The sequence below is a fragment of the Camelus ferus genome, chromosome 10 (genome assembly GCF_009834535.1).
Source record: "Camelus ferus isolate YT-003-E chromosome 10, BCGSAC_Cfer_1.0, whole genome shotgun sequence".
Taxonomy (NCBI): Eukaryota; Metazoa; Chordata; class Mammalia; order Artiodactyla; family Camelidae; genus Camelus; species Camelus ferus.
The window spans coordinates 3,057,392-3,076,900 of NC_045705.1; the positions used below are offsets into that span (position 1 = coordinate 3,057,392).

At 39.0% G+C, this 19,509-nt stretch overlaps 1 protein-coding gene across 1 annotated transcript; it reads left to right on the top strand.

Moving 5' to 3' along the window:
* The first annotated feature begins 6,447 nt into the window (after nucleotides 1-6,447).
* MMP12 (matrix metallopeptidase 12) lies at nucleotides 6,448-16,190 on the top strand. The gene is made up of 10 exons (XM_006186218.3): nucleotides 6,448-6,612; nucleotides 7,083-7,330; nucleotides 8,281-8,429; nucleotides 8,522-8,647; nucleotides 11,469-11,630; nucleotides 12,310-12,433; nucleotides 13,225-13,358; nucleotides 13,744-13,903; nucleotides 14,601-14,704; nucleotides 15,545-16,190. The coding sequence occupies exons 1-10, from the start codon at nucleotides 6,508-6,510 to the stop codon at nucleotides 15,643-15,645; spliced, it is 1,413 nt and encodes a 470-aa protein (XP_006186280.1). The 5' UTR covers nucleotides 6,448-6,507; the 3' UTR covers nucleotides 15,646-16,190.
* Nucleotides 16,191-19,509: the final 3,319 nt, after the last annotated feature.

Here is a 19,509-nt window from a genome sequence, read left to right on the forward strand (position 1 = left end):
TTAAACTTACAAGTTTATGCACCGCAAAAGAAACCATAAGCAAAACAAAAAGACAGCCTACAAAGTGGGAGAAAATATTTGCAAAAGATGAGACTGACGAGGACTTAATTTCCAGAATATATAAACAGCTCATACAACTGAATAACAACAACAAAAAAAAAAACAACCCAATCCAAAAATGAGCAGAAGACCTAAACAAGCAATTCTCCAATGAAGACATACAAATGGCCAATAGGCACATGAAAAAAAGCTCAATATTGTCAATTATCAGAGAAATACAAATCAAAACTACGAGTTATCACCTCACACCAGTTAGAATGGCCATCACTCAAAAGTCCATAAACAGGGGGTGGATAAGCTCAGTGGTAGAACACATGCCTGGCATGCATGAGGTCCTGGGTTCAATCCCCAGTGCCTCCACTAAGGGGGGAGAAAAGAAATAAAATTAAAAAGAAAATTCCACAAACAGTAAATGCTGGAGAGGCTGTGGAGAAAAGGGAATCCTCCTACACTGTTGGTGGATATGTAGTTTGGTGCAGCCATTATGGAAAACAGTATGGAGATTCCTCAAAAGACTAAACATAGACTTACCATATGATCCAGCAATCCTACTCCTGAGCATATATCCAGAGGGAACCTTAATTCAAAAAGAAACCTGCATTGTCATTTGTGGATTTTTGAGTGATGGCCATTCTGACTGGTGTGAGGTGATACCTCATTGTAGTTTTGATTTGCATTTCTCAGATAATGAGCATTTTTTCATGTGTCTATTGATCATTTGTACGTCTTCCTTGGAGAATTGCTTGTTTTGGTCTTCTGCCCATTTTTTGACTCGGTTGTTTATTTTTTTCTTATTGAGTCGTATGAGCTGCTTATATATTCTAGACATCAGGCCTTTGTCGGTTTCATTTGCAAAATTTTTTTCCCATTCCGTAGGTTGTCTTTTTGTTTTGCTTATGGTTTCCTTTGCTGTGCAGAAGCTTATATGTTTCATTAGGTTCCATTTGTTTATTCTTGCTTTTATTTCTTCTAGGAGAAAATTTTTGAGATGTATGTCAGATAATGTTTTGCCTATATTTTCTTCTAGGAGGTTTATTGTATATTGTCTTATGTTTAAGTCTTTGATCCATTTTGAGTTGATTTTTGTGTATGGTGTAAGGGAGTGTTCTAGCTTCACTGTTTTACATGCTGCTGTCCAGTTTTCCCAACACCATTTGCCTAAGAGACTGTCTTTATTCCATTGTATATTCTTGCCTCCTTTGTCGAAGATTAGTTGACCACACTTTAGTGATTTAGGCTCTTGGAAAGAAGTCAGAATGCAAATCGTGTATTCAGGGTCACAAACATTGAGGCAAGAAACATAGTTGGCTAGTAGCTTGAGTGGTGCTTGAAGGAGAGGAGAGAAATGTAGGAGAAAATAATTGTAGTAATCTACAATTGCTTCCTTCTTTAAAAAAATTTTTTTGGATGGAGGTAATTAGATTAATCAATCAATCAATCAATTTTTTGATGGAGGCACGGGGGATTGAATCCATGACCCTGTGCATGCTAGGCAGGTAATCTACCACTTAGCTATAACCTCCCCAGATCGTGCTTCCTTCTTGAAGAGAATAATGCAGATTCTGTCTGACTTGCTTCCCTCTTTCTGGCCATTGATTTGTTTTCTCTGTGAGTTGATCTTACCCATAAATACATCTGATCAACCCTTTGTGAGAATGCCACCACTTTTCACTGAGACAAAGCTCAATAGGCTTACCTTGTATGATCTGAATAGTGTCCCTGAAATCCAGATCTCTTGGCTTTATGGACATCTTCCAGAAGATGTGCTTTTTATCAACCCTCTGGTGGGATGTCAGACCAGGCAGAACTGGTGTCATGGGTCACTTACTGATCCCGCAATGTAAGGGGTGATGTCGCCCACAGGTGGGTGAGAATTGTTTATTAGGGGAAAAAAAATCCTTTTTTATGTATGAAGACAGATGCTTATACAGTAGAGAAGCAGAAATACACTATGTCTCTGGTATTAAAATTTCACAGGGCCAATGTTTAAAATGCCTCTTTACGGGGGGCAATGTTGATAGAAATGTTGAGAAACACTGTTCTAGGTGTCACCAAGGAAAGAGAACCAGCATTTATGGACAGGCTGTTAATGTGCCAGGCATAGTGCTGAGCAGTTTCCTGCATCATCTTATTTAATCCTCTGAATGGTGACTGATGGATGAGGAAACCGAATGGAAATAACTTGCCCAAAACCACACAGTTCATAGGTAACATAGCTGAGGTTTGAGGCCAAATCCATTTCCAAAGCCTTGCTTTTCCCATTAAACCAAGTATCTGAGTCATTACCTCTACCACCAGGTATTTACCATGTCATTGGAAAGAACAGGAAAATAAACAACTGACTGATAATACGCAAGTGCATGTCATCATGTTTCTACGTTGTGATGTGCACGTAGCACATATGCTCCCCGATGCATTCTTGTCTCAGTTTATAACTGTTTGATGGAAAGCCATTTGCTGGGGGAAGAAGTAGGACAAGGAAAGAACCCATGGATACCTTTACCTCCCTTCTTTCCTCCCTTTGCTTTGCTGGGCTGCACCCAGTAAGATCGACCTCAGTCCTAAACCCTACACTTTCCGTGTTTTTTCGCCGATGTTCTGTGCCTTCCCTCTTGGGAGGGATGTCACGGGGTTAGGTAACCCACTGACACAATTTTGGGCTGAGTGCTAGATTGGAAGGAAGTAATTTCTGACCAGTTACTCTGACACACTGCCTGATGGACAGCCAAGTGGCTGTGCTGTGTAGGGTCAAGTTTCAGTTGATCCTGGAAGAAGGTAGGAGAGGACCCTGGGAGCCATCTCCACCATCACCATGACCTCTTCTCCAGGCTGTTTGTGCTACTTTGCTGGATGGAGATGCACTTGTGGTTGAAAACTGTGATTTATGTTAACTTTTCTCCTATGTAGAAAAAGTTAGCTGGTCTAGCCCAACCACAGCACAACCAACACATAAGGATGGAGGTAAAAAGGGAAGGCAAAGGGTGAACATTCATGGAGGCCCTTTCCCATGAAACTGGGTGCTTTTAATGTATTATGTCATTGATTCTTTACAAAACTTTAACACTATGCCCATTTTACATACGAGGAAAATGAGGCATGGAAAAGCTAACTCGCCTAAGTCCACACCTGGTGAGGGTGACTCAAAACTTTATGCTTTTCAGAGATGCTCTGGGCCAATCTTTGGGAGCCTTGGCAGCAAAGTCACTCAGCAGCAGGCCATTGCTGAGGCCAACGGAAGGGGAAGGTGTACAGAAGGGGGTTCTCCAGAGAGCAGACTGGTACAGCCACCTCCCTGGGGATCCGGATTCACCCACAACGTTCCCAGGACTGTCTGGTTACTTCTGGCCCCTCCAACGGCAAAGGGGAGAACTTGACTTTAACTAAAAAAGACTGAGGTCATTATAGAATAATTTTTATAGTGTTTGCAGTGGAAAGTTACCCACAGGGAGACAGAAATCTGAGGGAGAATCAAAGTGATATGTGACAAAATGCATGTGTTGTGGCCAAAAGTCTGGACAGTCACGAGATCTCCCAGAGGTTTTCTTAGGCAATTCAATTCCCCTTTTCCGACTCTCATTTCTTCATCCATAAAAGGAGAGGATGAACTGGCTGACATTTTCCTCTGCACACACTGTGGGAGTAGGGGTCAGCTAAGGGATTTCTTTGTGCATTTGGGGAGCATTTCTCCTTTTTCCGTCTTTGCTGTTGACCATGCCTCTGGATCCTTGGGGTGATACCAAGACTAGCTGGAGGTGATTAAATCGGGGTGTACCTTAGAATGTCCTGAAGTCTGTCCAGGAGGGAATAATTGAATAGAGCCTTGGATACATTTGGAAGCTTTGTGTTACACAATCTGCCTTTTAATAAGGAAACTCTTAGTACAAGTTGACCCTTATAAGGAACTCTGATCTCAGTGACTTTGCATTTTCACAGATATGCTTTATTTTTTTTTCCACAGAGAGCATCACCAATGTCCTTTGATCCTCACTTTACTCAGTGTGTCCCCTGGAAGCCAGGTCCCTGCTGGGACTCTCAGCTTCCAGTCTGGGGCTGGATCGTAATCTCCCTGCAGCTCCTTCTACCACAAGAGATCGGTCTGGGCACGTACTGGATCTGCCTTTCTCATCCCCATTAACCAACCTCTTTTAAATGTCTTACATCAGAGGCAGTAAAGGAAGGAAGGCAGCAAATCACTGAATCTTTAAGGTGAGTCAGGCATTACGCTAAATAATTTGCCTTATAATTTAGTGTAATTCTTATAACAACTCTTGAGATAGCTACTATTACTGTTCCAATGTTATAAACAAAGAAATTAAGTCTTGAAGAGATGAAAGTGATTTCCCAAGGTCACAAAATGATAAAGCTAAGATTCTAAAGCAGATCAACTTGATCCCAGGCCCTCAGGTCACAACCACTGACCGCAATGTTCTCTGGTTACCCAAAGGGCCCAAATGACCCACTGTGGACATTTGGTGAGCAAAGACCCAGGGACTATTAAAATTTGGGTGTGGTTTCTGTTCAGCAAACTTCTGGTGAGAACATTCTTTCATTTCCTTTGTATCTCCTACACTTTCTAGACTCCTTGAAAGTCTTCCAAGAACCGATTCCTTCCTACTGCGGACCAGTTCTTGTTGGCTTTCAGAGAGGTTTAGGAACACACCCTCTGTGCAATAATCGATTCACTCACAAATATTTACTGAGCATCTACTAACTTTAAGGTAGTTGTCCAGGAATACAGTGGTGGACAACACAGACAGACCCTGCCCTCACTGGGAACCAACCCCTCCCATAGTTTCTAATAAATCTCTCATTTTTCCTGATTTTTATCCAAACTTATCATGCTCCTCTTATAATTCTTGAGTTAAATTCAATATTTGAAAGGATTACTTTATGTATCTTTTAACTTTTTTTGGTGGGAGGAGGTAATTAATTAGGTTTATTCATCTACTTATTTGAAAGAGGTACTGGGGCTTGAACCCAGGACCTCGTGCATGCTAGACGTGCACTCTACCACTGAGCTATATCCTCCCCCACTGAAAGGACTACTATACAAGTCTATTATATGATCTTCCTCTTCATGAATCCTAGAGTCATATCTGGTTGCCAATTTAAGATGCACGGTGTTCTCCTTTCAGACCTATGGAAAAGGAATAAGAGTTAGTAAGCACATACAGTACTTGCTGGTACTTATTACACATTGTCTCGTTTAATCATCACAAAAGGATACAGAGGCAAAAGTTATTCTCCTCATTTTCAAATGAAATACCTGGAGGTCCTAGAGGTTAAATTACAGAGCTTGAAAAAGGTAGAGTTGGGAGGCAGGTGCCAAGTTCAAGGGAGAGGACCCCTTTCCTTCCTACTTACGAAGGAAATCATTCACCTGGAGCCAGAGCCTCAGGGAAATCCTGGGGAGCAGCCAGCATTTCCCAGGCCTGGAAGGTGGGTCTGAGCAATGACTGAATCATAACACACTGTTTCATGCATCCCCAGCCCCTAGACTGTTCATAGAGAATCAGGAACCAGCCCCATTGCTTATTCTTCTACCTTTGTAATTTGTTTCTTGATTCTTAACCGTGCTCAGTGTTCAGACATTTGTCTCTATAGACTGAGAGGCCGATTCTGTGTTAATGGTACAATTAGGCTGAGGAGGGAGGAAGCTGAGCTGATAAGGAGAGGGATTCCAGAGGCAAACTTTTCTTATCTCCCAAACTTGAAGTGTCGACCTTCATGCTACCCACGTGGAGGAGGGAAGGAAATTTGCCTCTGGAATCTCTCTACCCAGCTATGCAGTTGTGATTAGGCCTCCTGAAGTTCTCAGGTTATAAACACAGGCTCTAAACCTGTACCAACACAGGGAACAAACATCAAAGCATCACGATGTTATGAACTTTTTCTTTCTAAGCGTGAAATCTCTGTATTTCAATTCTCTAGGGAGATAGATTCAGCTTACAGATTATTCTTCTATTCTAGCAAAAAAAAAAAAAAAAAAACCCCAAAAAACCCCTTATTTATCTAACTTTTAAAATTTAATTTTTAAAAAAGCTATTTTCTGTATAATGAATGTGAAAAGTATTTGAGTGAAAGTTCAGATCCTGAACTTTCTAAAAACGTGTTTTAAAGTCATTTTCATGTTTTAGGTGCTTGACATGTCTCATATAACGGTTTATTTGGTAAGGCAGGTGGAAGCTGGAGCTGATTTATTTGGAAGAAATATATTCTGAGCAGTTTGAGTGAGGGATGTGTTTTATGGTAACTGACCCATTGTTGGTCATACACGTGTTTGAATGTTTTTGAAATAAAGCAAAGGGTGATATCAACAGTGAGTCACGCAAAGGATTTCATACCCACAGAGGCTGGCCTGAGAGCTATATAAGGAGGGACGTTTGAGGAACTTGTGCTGGGAAGGAACAGGGTAAACTGGGTTAAGCCATTCAGGAGAAGCGTAGGATGAAGTCTCTTCTGTTGGTACTGATTTTTCAGGCCACAGCTTCTGGAGCTGTTTCCCTGACCAACAATTCAAGCCCTGAAGAAAATGACATGGTGTTTGCTCAAGTAAGTATTGATGCGGTGGTATGTATCAAGCCTGATTTTTGTCTTTAAGATTTATTGCAATGATCAGCTTTATTTTGAAAAGTACTTGTTGAAAACTGCTTTAGAAGGCTATTTGCTTTTAGCACTGAGGTTTTTTTGGTTTGTTTTTTGTTCTTTCCCCAAAGAGTCATGTAAGAAAAAAGTATCTGGGAATAAGAAATTTGCCTAAATTCTTGCCTAAATTCTTCTGGCTAGTCTAAAAATTAAATTGGCAAGAGGCAGACTAACAGAAGAAGATCAAACAAAAGTTTAATTACCTGTATACATGTGAGAGATTCAAGAAAACTGAGCGACTCTCCAAAACAGCCAAAACTCTTACCTTAAAAAAAAAAAGAAGCATCAGTGTGCAGTTGAGTTATAAATACAGAGCTCCAACAGAAACCTGCTCACATACAATCACGTATTAATCAATGTATTTTTTTTTTTCCCAGAGGTACTTGGCAAGCTTCTATGGCCTCGAGATGGAAACAACCCCAGTGACAAAAGTGAAAGTCAATGGGAGCCTCGTGGAGAATAAAATCCAGGAAATGCAGCGGTTCTTGGGGTTAAAAGTGACTGGGCAGCTGGACAAATCCACTATGGATATGATGCACAGACCCCGATGTGGCGTGCCCGATGTTCATAATTTCAGAGTATTTCCAGGGAGGCCTGGATGGAAGAAACGCCTTATCACCTACAGGTAACATTGTAGCCAAGAATTTTTCGATTTTCCCCTAAGTCTGCCTCCCAGGAAGGACAATTTAGACATAGCCTGAAATCTGGAAGGAGATAGGAAGCCTCCCTCAATTATTAACACTGTCTCTGTGTTAAAATTCAGTATCTCTAGAAGGGAGGAAAAATGAAAGAAAGAAAAAAGAGGACATTAATGAACTCATCTACAAAACAGAAACAGACTCTCAGACAGAGTAAACAATCTTACGGTTACTGGAGGGAAAGGGGGTAAGAAGGGATAAATTTGGGAGTTTGAGACTTGCAAATGTTAAATAAATACTTTATAAAAAAATAGATAGAAAACAAAAATTTTTTTCTGTATAGTGCAGGGAACTATATTCAATATCTTGTAATAACCTTTAATGAAAAAGAAGATGAAAATGAATGTAAATATACATAAATGTGAATGACTGGGACACTTTGCTGTGCACCAGAAACTGACACATTGTAACTGACTACACTTCAATTAAAAAAAAAAAAAAAAAGGGAATATTGCTCACTCAGCGAAGGGTTGTTTGGCTCACCAGTCCAGAGTAGGAAGGCTGTAAGTAAAAAGAGAATGAAGCTGAAGCTACAATAAATTAGAAGCAGGAGAAAGTTTTATAGATTAGTTAAGATGGTTAAATGCAGAAGTCTGGGAGCAGGTGCAAAGGGTATAAGCTTCCATAAATGTATATCCTTCATAATGATGACCTATAAATCATAAACAAGTAGAAATCCAGTTAGACTCTGTTTCAGGAGTCAGGTGCCCCAGGATAAATGTTCCCGTAACTAACTGAGGCAAGTTCTTCTCATCTGGACTATTGATTTATGAAGCGCTTCACTCTCGAATGATGCTAGCAGAAACGAAGTATTGTAATAAGACAAAATTAACACATGGTTTCCAAGTATTTTCCTCTCTTTTGTTTTCTGATAAAGAATCAACAATTACACTCCTGACATGAAGCCTGAGGATGTTGACTATGCCATCCAGAAAGCTTTCCAAGTATGGAGTGATGTGACCCCCCTGAAATTCAGAAGGACTAATGCGGGCGAGGCTGACATCATGATACAATTTGCACTTGGAGGTAGAGAATCGGGACTAAATTCGTCTGTCTCCTTTGGCATGACCTATAGCATGTATAGATGGACTGACTTTCTTTCTTTTCTTTTAAATAAGCGCATGGAGACTACTATCCTTTTGACGGCCTAGGGGGAGTTCTAGCCCACGCTTTTGCGCCTGGATCTGGTATTGGAGGAGACGCACATTTTGATGAGGGTGAAAACTGGACTAAAAACTCCAGAGGTAAGCCACCCCCCAACCCTCAAAGCAACAGGAAAATCTTAACAAATTCTAAGTCATATCCTGATTTTGAAAGGCTACATTCTGAGAAAGGATTATGAACTAGGAAAATTTAATCTGATTAAAAATTTTGCCACTAAATAGAATTTAACACTTTGTTTCAATCTCACCCTCTATAAACGGGGCATATTAGACCAGATTGTCTTAAAGATCTGCTCTAAGAATCCATGTAGATAAACTAGCTCACTAATATAAACTCAGGAACCCTAAGAACCATAGTATGGAAAGATAAAAACTGTTCTTTAGGTGATCAGCTTTTGACAGTGCAATCCATAAACTCAAGCAAACACAGAGACTAACTCTACATGTGCCAACAATCCTAGGAGAAGGGCAAACATTTGCACAAGTCATTATATGTCTTAGACTCTGACAATTTCTTAGATTCACAGTGACACAGAAAGATGAGGTTATATTAGAGAGAATTTAGAGATTCCCTGTAGAGAAACCCAAGGTTATATGCTCATATAGTCTCTTGTGGTTCTGGGATAAAAGCTTCAGAATGCCCAGTCGATCATTTAACATCACCTTGTGTATTTTTACAAAGGGGCTGTAACTCACCATCTCTACCAGACAGTTGAGTGTTGAGGATAACTACTCTCCCCTATTATTTGGAGAAGTCACTATCCACTGGGAAATTTAAACCATCATATCAGAAGCCTTCATAATCTTTGTGCTGGAAATCCTAGGTTATATGAGTGACTTAAGTGGAAAGTAAATGAAGAGAAAGTCATCAAGACTATGCTCTGCTCAGCATCCGTCTCTCTCTGGTTGATACTTCATGCATTGTGTGGCAACATTTTTATAGATCAGAAAGGCTATTTGTTTTAGTCTGACACATGCCCCAAGGTTTATAAAATCCCTGATAGAGAAGAGGACTTTTTCGTTGTCAAAAGACAAATGATGTAGGGTTATGTCCTTGCTAAGCCACAAATCCTTAGCCAGGTATGTTAAGTTTGTCTAAATTTTATGCAAGGTTATTGGTGGTTTGTAATCTCTTCATTAGACATGAGAAACGTACACTGGTTAGCCTTGCAGAATTTTTTTGAATTCTAAAGAAACTTGGAAAATCACTTAATATAAATCTTTATAGACAGACAAAAGGGAAGGTTAATGGCAACCTTTGGGAAAATCTGGAGCCAGAATATTTATTTCCTGGCTCTTATCTTGGCTCAGGTAGACTTTCCACTTGTCAGTGTTGCCTTATTTTCAATTGGCTTGAAATCCAAGCATTCAAAAAAAATAAATTATGAAAATCCTGACTTAAAATGCTTATTCCTAGTCTAATTTTGATGGAGTAAATTAAACAATTTGCACAATATTTACTGAGTTTCTGTTAGGGCGTTAGGTGATGGGGGTGTTTGGATGCAGAGATGGAAAGGACAGAGTCCTGCCCTCCAGAAGCCCCCTATCTAAAAGGAAGCACAAATCCATTATTCTCACAAACGCAAATCCGTTATTTTGAGATCAGGATCAATGGTGGTCTTTTGCACAAAGTATTACAGGAATTGGGAACAGGATAAATTCAAGCTTAGGCCAAATTGCAAAAGGCTTTGTTTTTTCTTCCCAGTCTTAGGTAGAGTGGAGACATTGGTCTTTGCTTTTTCTTTCCCATCCTTTGAGAGAAGTGAAAGCATCTGGCTTAGTTCCCAGACGCCCGCGTTACAGGGAATGAGTGGAGGATCTGGGTTCCTGGACACCCTCTCAGAAGACAGGTGTGAACTTTTTGTTCACGCAGGTACCGGAAAGTATTTCAAGACCAGGCTCTGTAGCTAAGTGGTGTGTGAGCCTGGGAAAGCAGTACTCCTGAGCTGCAATTTCGCCATAGAAAAAGAACGAAAAAAAAACCAAAGGCACTAGACTAGAACAGTTGGGATTAAAAAAAAAAAAAAATAGCAGCTGGGAATTGTCCCTATCTTCTGAGAATTAGGAAATTTGAGAGAAAGGACACACCCCTCTCCCTTACCTGCCAAGGCGCAATCTCTCGAACATACAGAAACAGATGAACGGGCGTGCCTGTAACTTGGTAGCATTAATATGTCTAAACTGTAAGCAGAGTCTCTCTGACTTCCTTTAGAATCATTTGGATTCGAATCTTGTCTCAAGCACTTAATTTGCTCAGTTAATCTTACTGATACTGTGTCCTCATCTGTAAACAGAAAACATGATGGGTTCCTTTCAGTGGTATAAGGATTAGACATAGTGCGGTGCACTTCTCAGTGACTCATAGTACCTGGAACTTAATATGGCCTTAGATTTGGGCTCTGTAAACGATGGTTACTAAAGACTTTTCCATGTCCAGTGAAGCCTGATAAAGGGTAAAAGCAGAACAGGGTCATAGAAGTTGGGAATGATTTAGAAGCAATGAACACAGCTCTGAGTTATTCTGAAAAAGTTCACAACAGAATATATTTCATTTGTCTGCTAGTGCAGTGGTCCTTAACCAGAGCCAGTTTTACCCCAAGGGGGCATTTGACAATGTGTAGAAACTTTTTTTTTTTTTTTTTTTGGTTGTAAAAACTAGTTGGGGCAGGGAAGGGTGTTGCTACTTGAGCGTAATGGTAAAATCAGAGATTTATAAACATCTGTAATGCACAGGACAGCCCTGACGGCAAAGAATTATCTGTCCTATAATGTCAATGGTGTCAAGTAGGAGGGAACGTAAGTAAAGGATTTTTTCCTTCTCATTGTCAGATGCTGTGTTTTTGTTCTCTAGATGCCAATATATTTCACTGTTCTTTCCCTCTTTTGATTGATTTCCTCTTAGGCACAAACTTGTTCCTAGTTGCTGTTCATGAGCTTGGCCATTCCTTGGGTCTTGACCATTCCACTGACCCAAAAGCCATAATGTTCCCCACCTACAGATATACTGACCACAACAACTTTCACCTCGCTGCCGATGACATACGTGGCATTCAGTCTCTCTATGGTGAGTTGAATTTCTTTACCATTCTGCATAAGAAAGATACTCTTATGAGTAACTATCTGCTTTGGGTAAAGCATTAACATCTGTCTTCTCTTTGAGCCTCATGAAAATTCTGTGAAGTAGGCAGCACAGGTAGCATCTTCATTTCACAGATGAGCACAAGAGAGCTAGTTTGTTAATGCTTGTTCTTTCTATCTAGGGTACCACTGTCTATTGAAGAAGGGGTACAGAATATATAAAAATAGATTTAAAAAATTCTTCTGTATAGCACAAGGAACTATATTCAATATCTTGTAATAACCTTTAATGGAAAAGAATGTGAAAACGAATCTATGTATGTATATGCATGACATGGGCTATTATGCTGTGCACCACAAATTGACATACTGTAACTGACTATACTTTTTTTTTAAAAAAAATTTAAAAAAAGGGGAGGGGCACAGAGAAATCCTCTAACCAGAATAGGAAAACAGTGATCAGATTTTTCTCTTCTATGATGTTGCAAGCATATGGGGAAAAAAACAAAAACGCTTTTATTGTATGCCTGTTGTAAATGTTATAGAAAGCTTAAAATGCTTTTTATGCGTTTTTCATCAAGAAAATCGTTTTGAAAAGAATAACTCTTCCTCTTATGAACTAAAAGCCATTTTTTCCCCTAATGCTTCTTGAAATGTATTTTCAGGAGGCCCAGAAAAACAAACACCCTCATCGGATCCTCATAGCCCAGACTCAGCGGCTTGTGACCCCAGTTTGGGTTTTGATGCTGTCACAACTGTGGGAGACAAAGTTTTTTTCTTTAAAGACAGGTAGGATAGTTTTCACGTCTAACAAATATTAAAGGCTCAGCTCTTAGTATGTTTTTTTTTTTTTTTTTTTTGTCAGAGAATAGCGGAAAATAACAGAAAATGAAGTAGGTAAAACTTGTGAGTAGGGACTTAGACTTGATTCTGTCTTGAACAGGAGAGTGGTGTGACTTTATTTGTTTTAATGAGAAAACTGGGGTGTAAAAAGTGGATCTGTGGTAGGCATCTGGGTTGGGGAAAGATAAGACCGGTCGCAGGGAAGCCAGGATACTTTAATCATCACTTAAAATGGTAAAGTCCCGAATTAAAGCTGTGGCAGAGGACCTATTTAAGACTTGGTTCTCTTGATTATAAAGAAGAGAATCCCGGGATGACTGGTGGCTTTCATCTTAGAGCACAGATTGGAGGGGGGGCAGTGGAGAAGATTAGTCTTTCGTAGATAGGACAGATAGTCTCCAATTTTGAGGTTATGAAACTGAGACCCTTGAGGTTAGATGGACTTCCTCTAGGTTACAAAACTGGTGAAGGGGTTGTGGGGTCAGACTACAGCCTAGATGCCTCGATTCCAAGCCCCGTGGTATTTCCATATACCAGTTTGCCTGTTAAGATCATTATTATCATCATGGTTGATTGAGAGCCTTTCCATGTGGTGCTTCTACCCAACACCCTTGGAACAGGATGTGAAGATGATGGGAAAAAACACGACGTTCTCTTACAGGTCTTTACCACTCACATTTCATGGTTCTTGAGTCTACGATGATTTTTTTTAACATGTGTTAAATGTTTCATGTCAGGTTCTTCTGGTGGAAGCATCCTGAGGGTCCGGCGAGCAGAGCAGGTTTAATTTCTTCTTTAGGGCCAAACTTACCATCCGGCATTCAGGCTGCTTATGAAACTGGAGCCAGAAATAACGTTTTTCTTTTTAAAGGTAATTCCAATATTTAGTTTTGCTACTGAGTCGACTTTCAAGGAAGAGAACAAATTAAGGAACTGCAACTACTTTGATAAACACAGGCCAAAAACACTCCAGATTTTATCAATGGTGGCTCTGAACCATAGCCTGAAACACCATAAATACTTAGGGAAAGTATAAAACGTTTAGCAAAATTTTACAAAATGTATGTAAAATGTAAGGCAGTAATATTTTGGAAAAACACACACACACACAGAACCATAGAAGACACACCACCTTTAAGAACAAGGAGCAACACGTTTTGGAAGCATGGAAGATGAATGATGCTGTTGGTAGTGACTTGTTACTTCTCTTGCTCTTTCTGTATGGTTCTGGTGTATCCTTTCTCTTGTCTTCACAGATGACAAGTACTGGCTAATCAGAAATTTAAAACCACAGTTAAACTATCCCAAGAGCATATACTCATTGGGCTTCCCCTACTCTGTGAAAACAGTTGATGCGGCTGTTTTCGACCCACGTTTCGACAAGACCTACTTCTTTGTAAATAACCAGTTTTGGAGGTGAGCTTTACTAAGATTTGTGACACAGGCAGGGAATGGGGTTTTCCGGAAGGCGTTGTTTTCTGTTTAAATTCCCAGAGATTCTTGACCTTCCTGGGGGAGGAATCAAGAGATTACAGGGGTGGGACAGTTATTTTCAACCAATTCTTTTCTCTGTACTTTTGATATTATGATACATGATAACACAACGTATTTTTAAAAAGTAACACTTCAAAAAAATTTCATGTTACTAATCTTAGTAGAAACACATTGAAAAATAGTGGTATAGATGTGTGAGACCTAGTGTTTACAGTCAGTTTGGAGTGTATATGGTTTTTCGGATTCCTTTCTATAACCATTGGATCCAAGAAGTTATAATAAGGAAGCCATCTTCTGAGTGACAGCAGATTCTGCAAGGTCTTCACTAACTGGAAATGAGACAGCCAGCCTCCAGCACTGGTGGAAACATTGCGGAGGAGTGTGGAAAGTGCTTGACTCCAAGTCAGGAAGCCTAGGGTTTGAGTCCTATAGGAACTCGGAGTAGATCAGTGAACTGATTAGGTCCTTGGCTTTCTTATGGATGCAGTTTAAATCCTTTCAAGAAGAGCCCGTCAGGAGACAATAGGTGGGTTTTATGATTCATATCATGAAATGTCAAGCTTAATGTCACGAAATCCATTTTCTGATGGAGTTTTTGCTGGTTATTTTTTTTCCTCAGGTATGATGAGAAGAGACAATCCATGGACCCTGGTTATCCCAAACTGATTACCACATATTTCCCAGGAATTGGGCCCAAAATCGATGCAGTCTTCTACTACAAGAGTAAGTAGATCAGAAGACCACGACGATACTGGAGATCCCTTTTTAAAACACTGAACTGATTATAAAGGCTCTCAGATCAGAGAACCAGGCTCCTAACTGGAAAGAAAGGACTCCAGTTCTCCACAGGGCCACAGAGGGAACAACCACAATGTGTCTGGCTCAGGATGGGTGGGCTAGAAGAAAGGGGGCATATGACTGTTGCCACTTCCACATGTCTGAGTCTCTGGGATTTCCCGTCACAACCAGCTGCACAGCATATGTGAGTAAGCAAGTAGCAGCCAAGACTCAGGCAAGCAGGAGTCTCTATGCTTCTGTATCTTGAATTCTTTACCTTCCTTTCAGTCCCTCCTACCCTTCATGGGCTCTCTTGGACTGGGGCTGGGGAGGGGATGAAAGAAGCTTGAGTTTTGCTCGAGTCTGCATTTGTGAATGTCCTTAAGCAAGGTCAGCCTAAGCAACATTGATTGGGCCAAGATTTTTGGGGTTTTATTCCCACCCTGGTGTCTTTTTCATTTTCCCCATCAAGGCTTCTGTGTGCCCTGCCTGGGCCCACTCTCCTTCCACTCTGAGGTCTTCACCTGGAGTGTGACTTCTCAAAAACATTTGCATTTTAACAGTCAGTCTTAGAGATCAAATGACCTTCTCAATAAAGTTAATGAAGATATTTACAGGGACATGACTGTCAGGAGGCAGGTATCTGGGGGCACAAGGGGCCTGACATTTATCATCTTGAATCAGACTTTGTCTAGTCTAGATAGCCTGTAAAACACAGATCTGTGTTTTTGTTTTTTAAGAAACACAAGCAGAGAATTAAACTATTTAATTTGTTTTCATTTTTAGGACACTACTATTTCTTCCAAGGATCTGACATACTTGAATACGATGTCCTGTCCCAGCGTGTCACCAGAAGACTGAAAAGTAACACCAAGTTTAGTTGTTAAGAACGGTGTAACTAATGGTGCTTGTCAGTTCACTTCAGTTTAACAAGGATTTCTTGCCTTCTTGCTGTGTGCCCGGCACTATTATATGGTGACATGTATCATAAAATAAGGTAAAATCTTATAGGCCATAGATAAATGCCTATATAGAGAATTGATTATACAAAACACATAATAAGATTCTTCGATTTTGAAAAACCTCATTCTCAGTTTTTACTGGACTCTACTACTAAGTTTGAAAAGAGACACTTTCAAAAGCCAAGAGAATATATTGGTTGCTAACATCCTTGAAATGAGAAATTATGATTATTTCTCTGGCTTAACTAAATCAAGGAATGATTAGTTTCTATGACCATTAAACGTTTCAGCAAGGGTATCATTTTAATTATTTTGGAGTAAAAACAGAATATACTTAGAATTTTTAAAATGACAATTAGTGAAAGCAATATATAAGTAAATTGTATAATTATGGTAGTAATATAATTTTATTCTGTTGTCAATGTTGATTTTTCGAATATCTTATATTATATACATATTTTTTTGCTCAAATAAAAACTTTGAAAGAAAGTATTTGGCTTTTAAGAATTTTTCTTGAAAAACAGAATGTGTATTTTGAAAATAATTCTGGGCCTACTCCTAAATAAAACAAGACTCCACGTCTCTGTACCAAGGGGTAAATAAGAGATAAGGCAACTGGAAAAAGGAAAACGTCATATTTGTTTTGGCCATGGGTCTAAGGCCACCTGAATCCTTTGTCTCAAGTCCAGACACATTGTCCAGACTGCATACAACTCCAAAGAGTTGAAAAATGCAAATTTCCATTGGATTCATTTTCAGATCTGACTGGTCATTTCTTAGTTTCTTGTTGCTTGCTTATTTTTAATGATTCCATCTTTTATTTTTTATACCTTAAATTCTTTGTTGTTAGTCTGTATTTGATAATTTAAATATCCAAGCACCTTGTGGGTCTAAATCTGTAATTTGCTCTTTGAATTGACTTTCAGTCCTAGAGTTTATTTTCCTATGTATTAGGTAAACTTTGATTGTGAGCTCAATTTTTTAAAATCTTAATTTGCAGCAATCTAGAAAGTCTGTAAAGGACATGGTGTTTTCTTAAGCATATTGGTATACTGGTTCCTATTAGGAAGCAAAGGGATTTTTCTCATCTGGAAGTACTTTGGTCTTGTTCTAGGATGTGTGGCAAGAGCCTTTAATGCAGATTTTCCACCTTGCATTTTGATCAAAATTTAGTATCTTCAAAGTCCTTCTGACAAGTCCTTTTTCCCCATTTGTTCTTGGCTAGCTTCTCATTCATCCTTAATCTAGCTTCAGCTCACTCTGTGTGTGTATGTGTGTGTGCACACGCATATTTGTAGGGAGACTAGAAAAGCTTTGGAGATTTCCATTATCTCTTAGAAACCCAGGAAAGCATTGAAAAGTGGGCTTTATTAAGACCGAAATGGTTTTACAGTGAAATGACCCTTTGGGATATATCATCTGCTATGCTACAGGAAGTAAAGTTGTGGCTTGCCTCTTGACCTGTTGCAAATATCTTGGAAGGCAGAGCTGTGGACATGACTGGTTGTACAAAGTTCATAATATTGATGAGTTAGAAAATTTGCACTGTGACTCACTGTGTGAACCTAGACGAGTTAGTTGACCTCTTTGAATCTCAGGGAAATTAATATATGAGTCTTAGGTATGTTCTGAAGATTAATGTGGGTGAAGCCCCTAGCACTTAGTAGGCACTCACCTGAAGCTTATTTCTTACCATCTCAACTTCCTCCTGACCCAGAATTCCTCAGTTTCGTTGCTCTTCTCCCCAACAGGTATTTTTATACCTCAATTACCGCTCTGACCCATGTGGCGCCTCTTCCATTTTCTCTAAATTTTCCTCATTCCCAACTACTAAAGACCATCCAAAGTTAGAAAGTCACCTAATTTTTTGCTATCACTCTAAATATTCAATTGTTATTAATAATAATGTTTATTATGTGCCTAGAAATTTATATGTATATTCCTACTACATACATCAAGCTCATGTGTTAGACTTTTTCCTCCAAGGGACTTTTGGTTAGCTAATTTAACTAAAATATAGTTGACATACGAATTATGTTAGTTTCAGGTGTACTACACGGTGATTTGAAATTTGCATACATTATGAAATAATCATCACAGTAAGTTTAGTAATCATCTGTCCCCATATAAAGTTATTACAATATTATTGATCATATCCCTTACGCTATATATTACTTCCCCATGGGTTGTTTATTTTATGACTGGAGTTTGTACCTCTTAATCCTCTTCACCTATCTCACCCACCCCCCCAGAACCCCTCCAAGCTGTTTGTTTTCTGTATCTATGAGTCTGTTCTCATTTTGTTTTGTTTGTTTCTTTTGTTTATCATATTTACATATAAGTGAGATTTCACAGTATTTTTTCTTGCCTGATTTATTTCACTTGGCACAATGACTTCTAAACCCATATATATATATATGTATATGTATATATACACACACACATACACATATACATATATATACTTAACCTCTTTTTCAGTTCATCTATTGATGGACACTTAGGTTGCTTCCACATCTTGCCTATTGTAAATAACACTGCAATGAACATTGGTGTGCATATATCTTTTTGAGTTAGCACTTTTGTTTGCTTTGTGTCAATACCCAGAAGTGAAACTGATAGATTATATGGTAGTTTTATTTTTAAGTTTTTGAGGAACTGCCATTCTGTTTTGATACTAGCTGTACCAATTAACATTCTCATCAACAGCACATAAGGGTCTCCTTTGGTCCACATCCTCATCAGCAATTTTTGTTTGTTGTATTTTGATGACAGTCATTCTGACAGGTGTGAGGTAGTACCCCACTGTGGTTTTGACTTGCATTTCCCTGTTGACTAGTGATGTTGAGCATCTTTACATGAGTCCTTTGGCCATTTATGTGTCTTCTTTGGAAAAATGTCTATTCAGGTCCTCTGCCCATTTTTAATCAGGTTGGTTTTTTGTTTTGTCTTGTTTTGATGTTGAGTTGTATGAGATCTTCCCATGTTTTGGATACTAGTCCTTTATTGGACATATTGTTTGCAAATATATTCTCCCATTCAATGGGCTGATTTTTCATTTTATTGATAGTTTCCTTTGTTGTTCAAAAGTTTTCAGTTTGATGTAGTTCCCATTTGTTTATTTTTGCTTTCATTTCCCTCGCCTGAAGAGAAAGAACCTAAGAGTACTGTTAAAATGAATATCAGAGATGGCACTGTCTGTATTTTCTTCCTGAAATTTAATGGTACCAGGTCCTACATTTAAGTCTTCAATCCATTTTGAGCTTATCTTTGTATGTGGTGTGAGAAAATACTCCAGTTTGATTCTTCTGTGTGTTCAGTTTCCCCAGCACCATTTACTGAAGTGGCTGTCTTTCCCCCACTGTATATTCTTGACTCCTTATTCATACATGAATTGACCATATAAGTATGTTTACTTCTAAGCTCTGTATTCTGTTTCATTGATCTATGTGTCTGTTTTTGTGCCAGGACTATACTGTTTTGATTACTATAGCTTTGTAGTATAGTTTGAAATCGGGAAGTGTGATGCCTCTAGCTTTGTTCTTTCTTAAAGTCTCTTTGGCTATTTAAGTTTTTCTGTGGTTCTGTAAAATTTTTTACAATTATTTGTTCTGGTTCTGTAAAAAACTCCATTGGCATTTTGATAGAGATTACACTGAATCTATAGGTTGCCTTGGGTAGTATGGTCATTTTAGCAATATTAATTCTTCCAATCCATGAGGATGGTATATTTTTCCATTTGTTTGTGTTGTCTTCAATTGCTTTTATTAGAGTCTTACAGTTTTCAGA

Coding starts and splice junctions, on each gene's coding strand:
- MMP12 (XM_006186218.3), top strand. CDS start 6,508: ATGAAGTCTCTTCTGTTGGTACTGATTTTTCAGGCCACAGCTTCTGGA. Junction 11,631..12,309: donor TGGCATTCAGTCTCTCTATG/GTGAGTTGAATT, acceptor ATGTATTTTCAG/GAGGCCCAGAAAAACAAACA. Junction 12,434..13,224: donor GTTTTTTTCTTTAAAGACAG/GTAGGATAGTTT, acceptor GTTTCATGTCAG/GTTCTTCTGGTGGAAGCATC.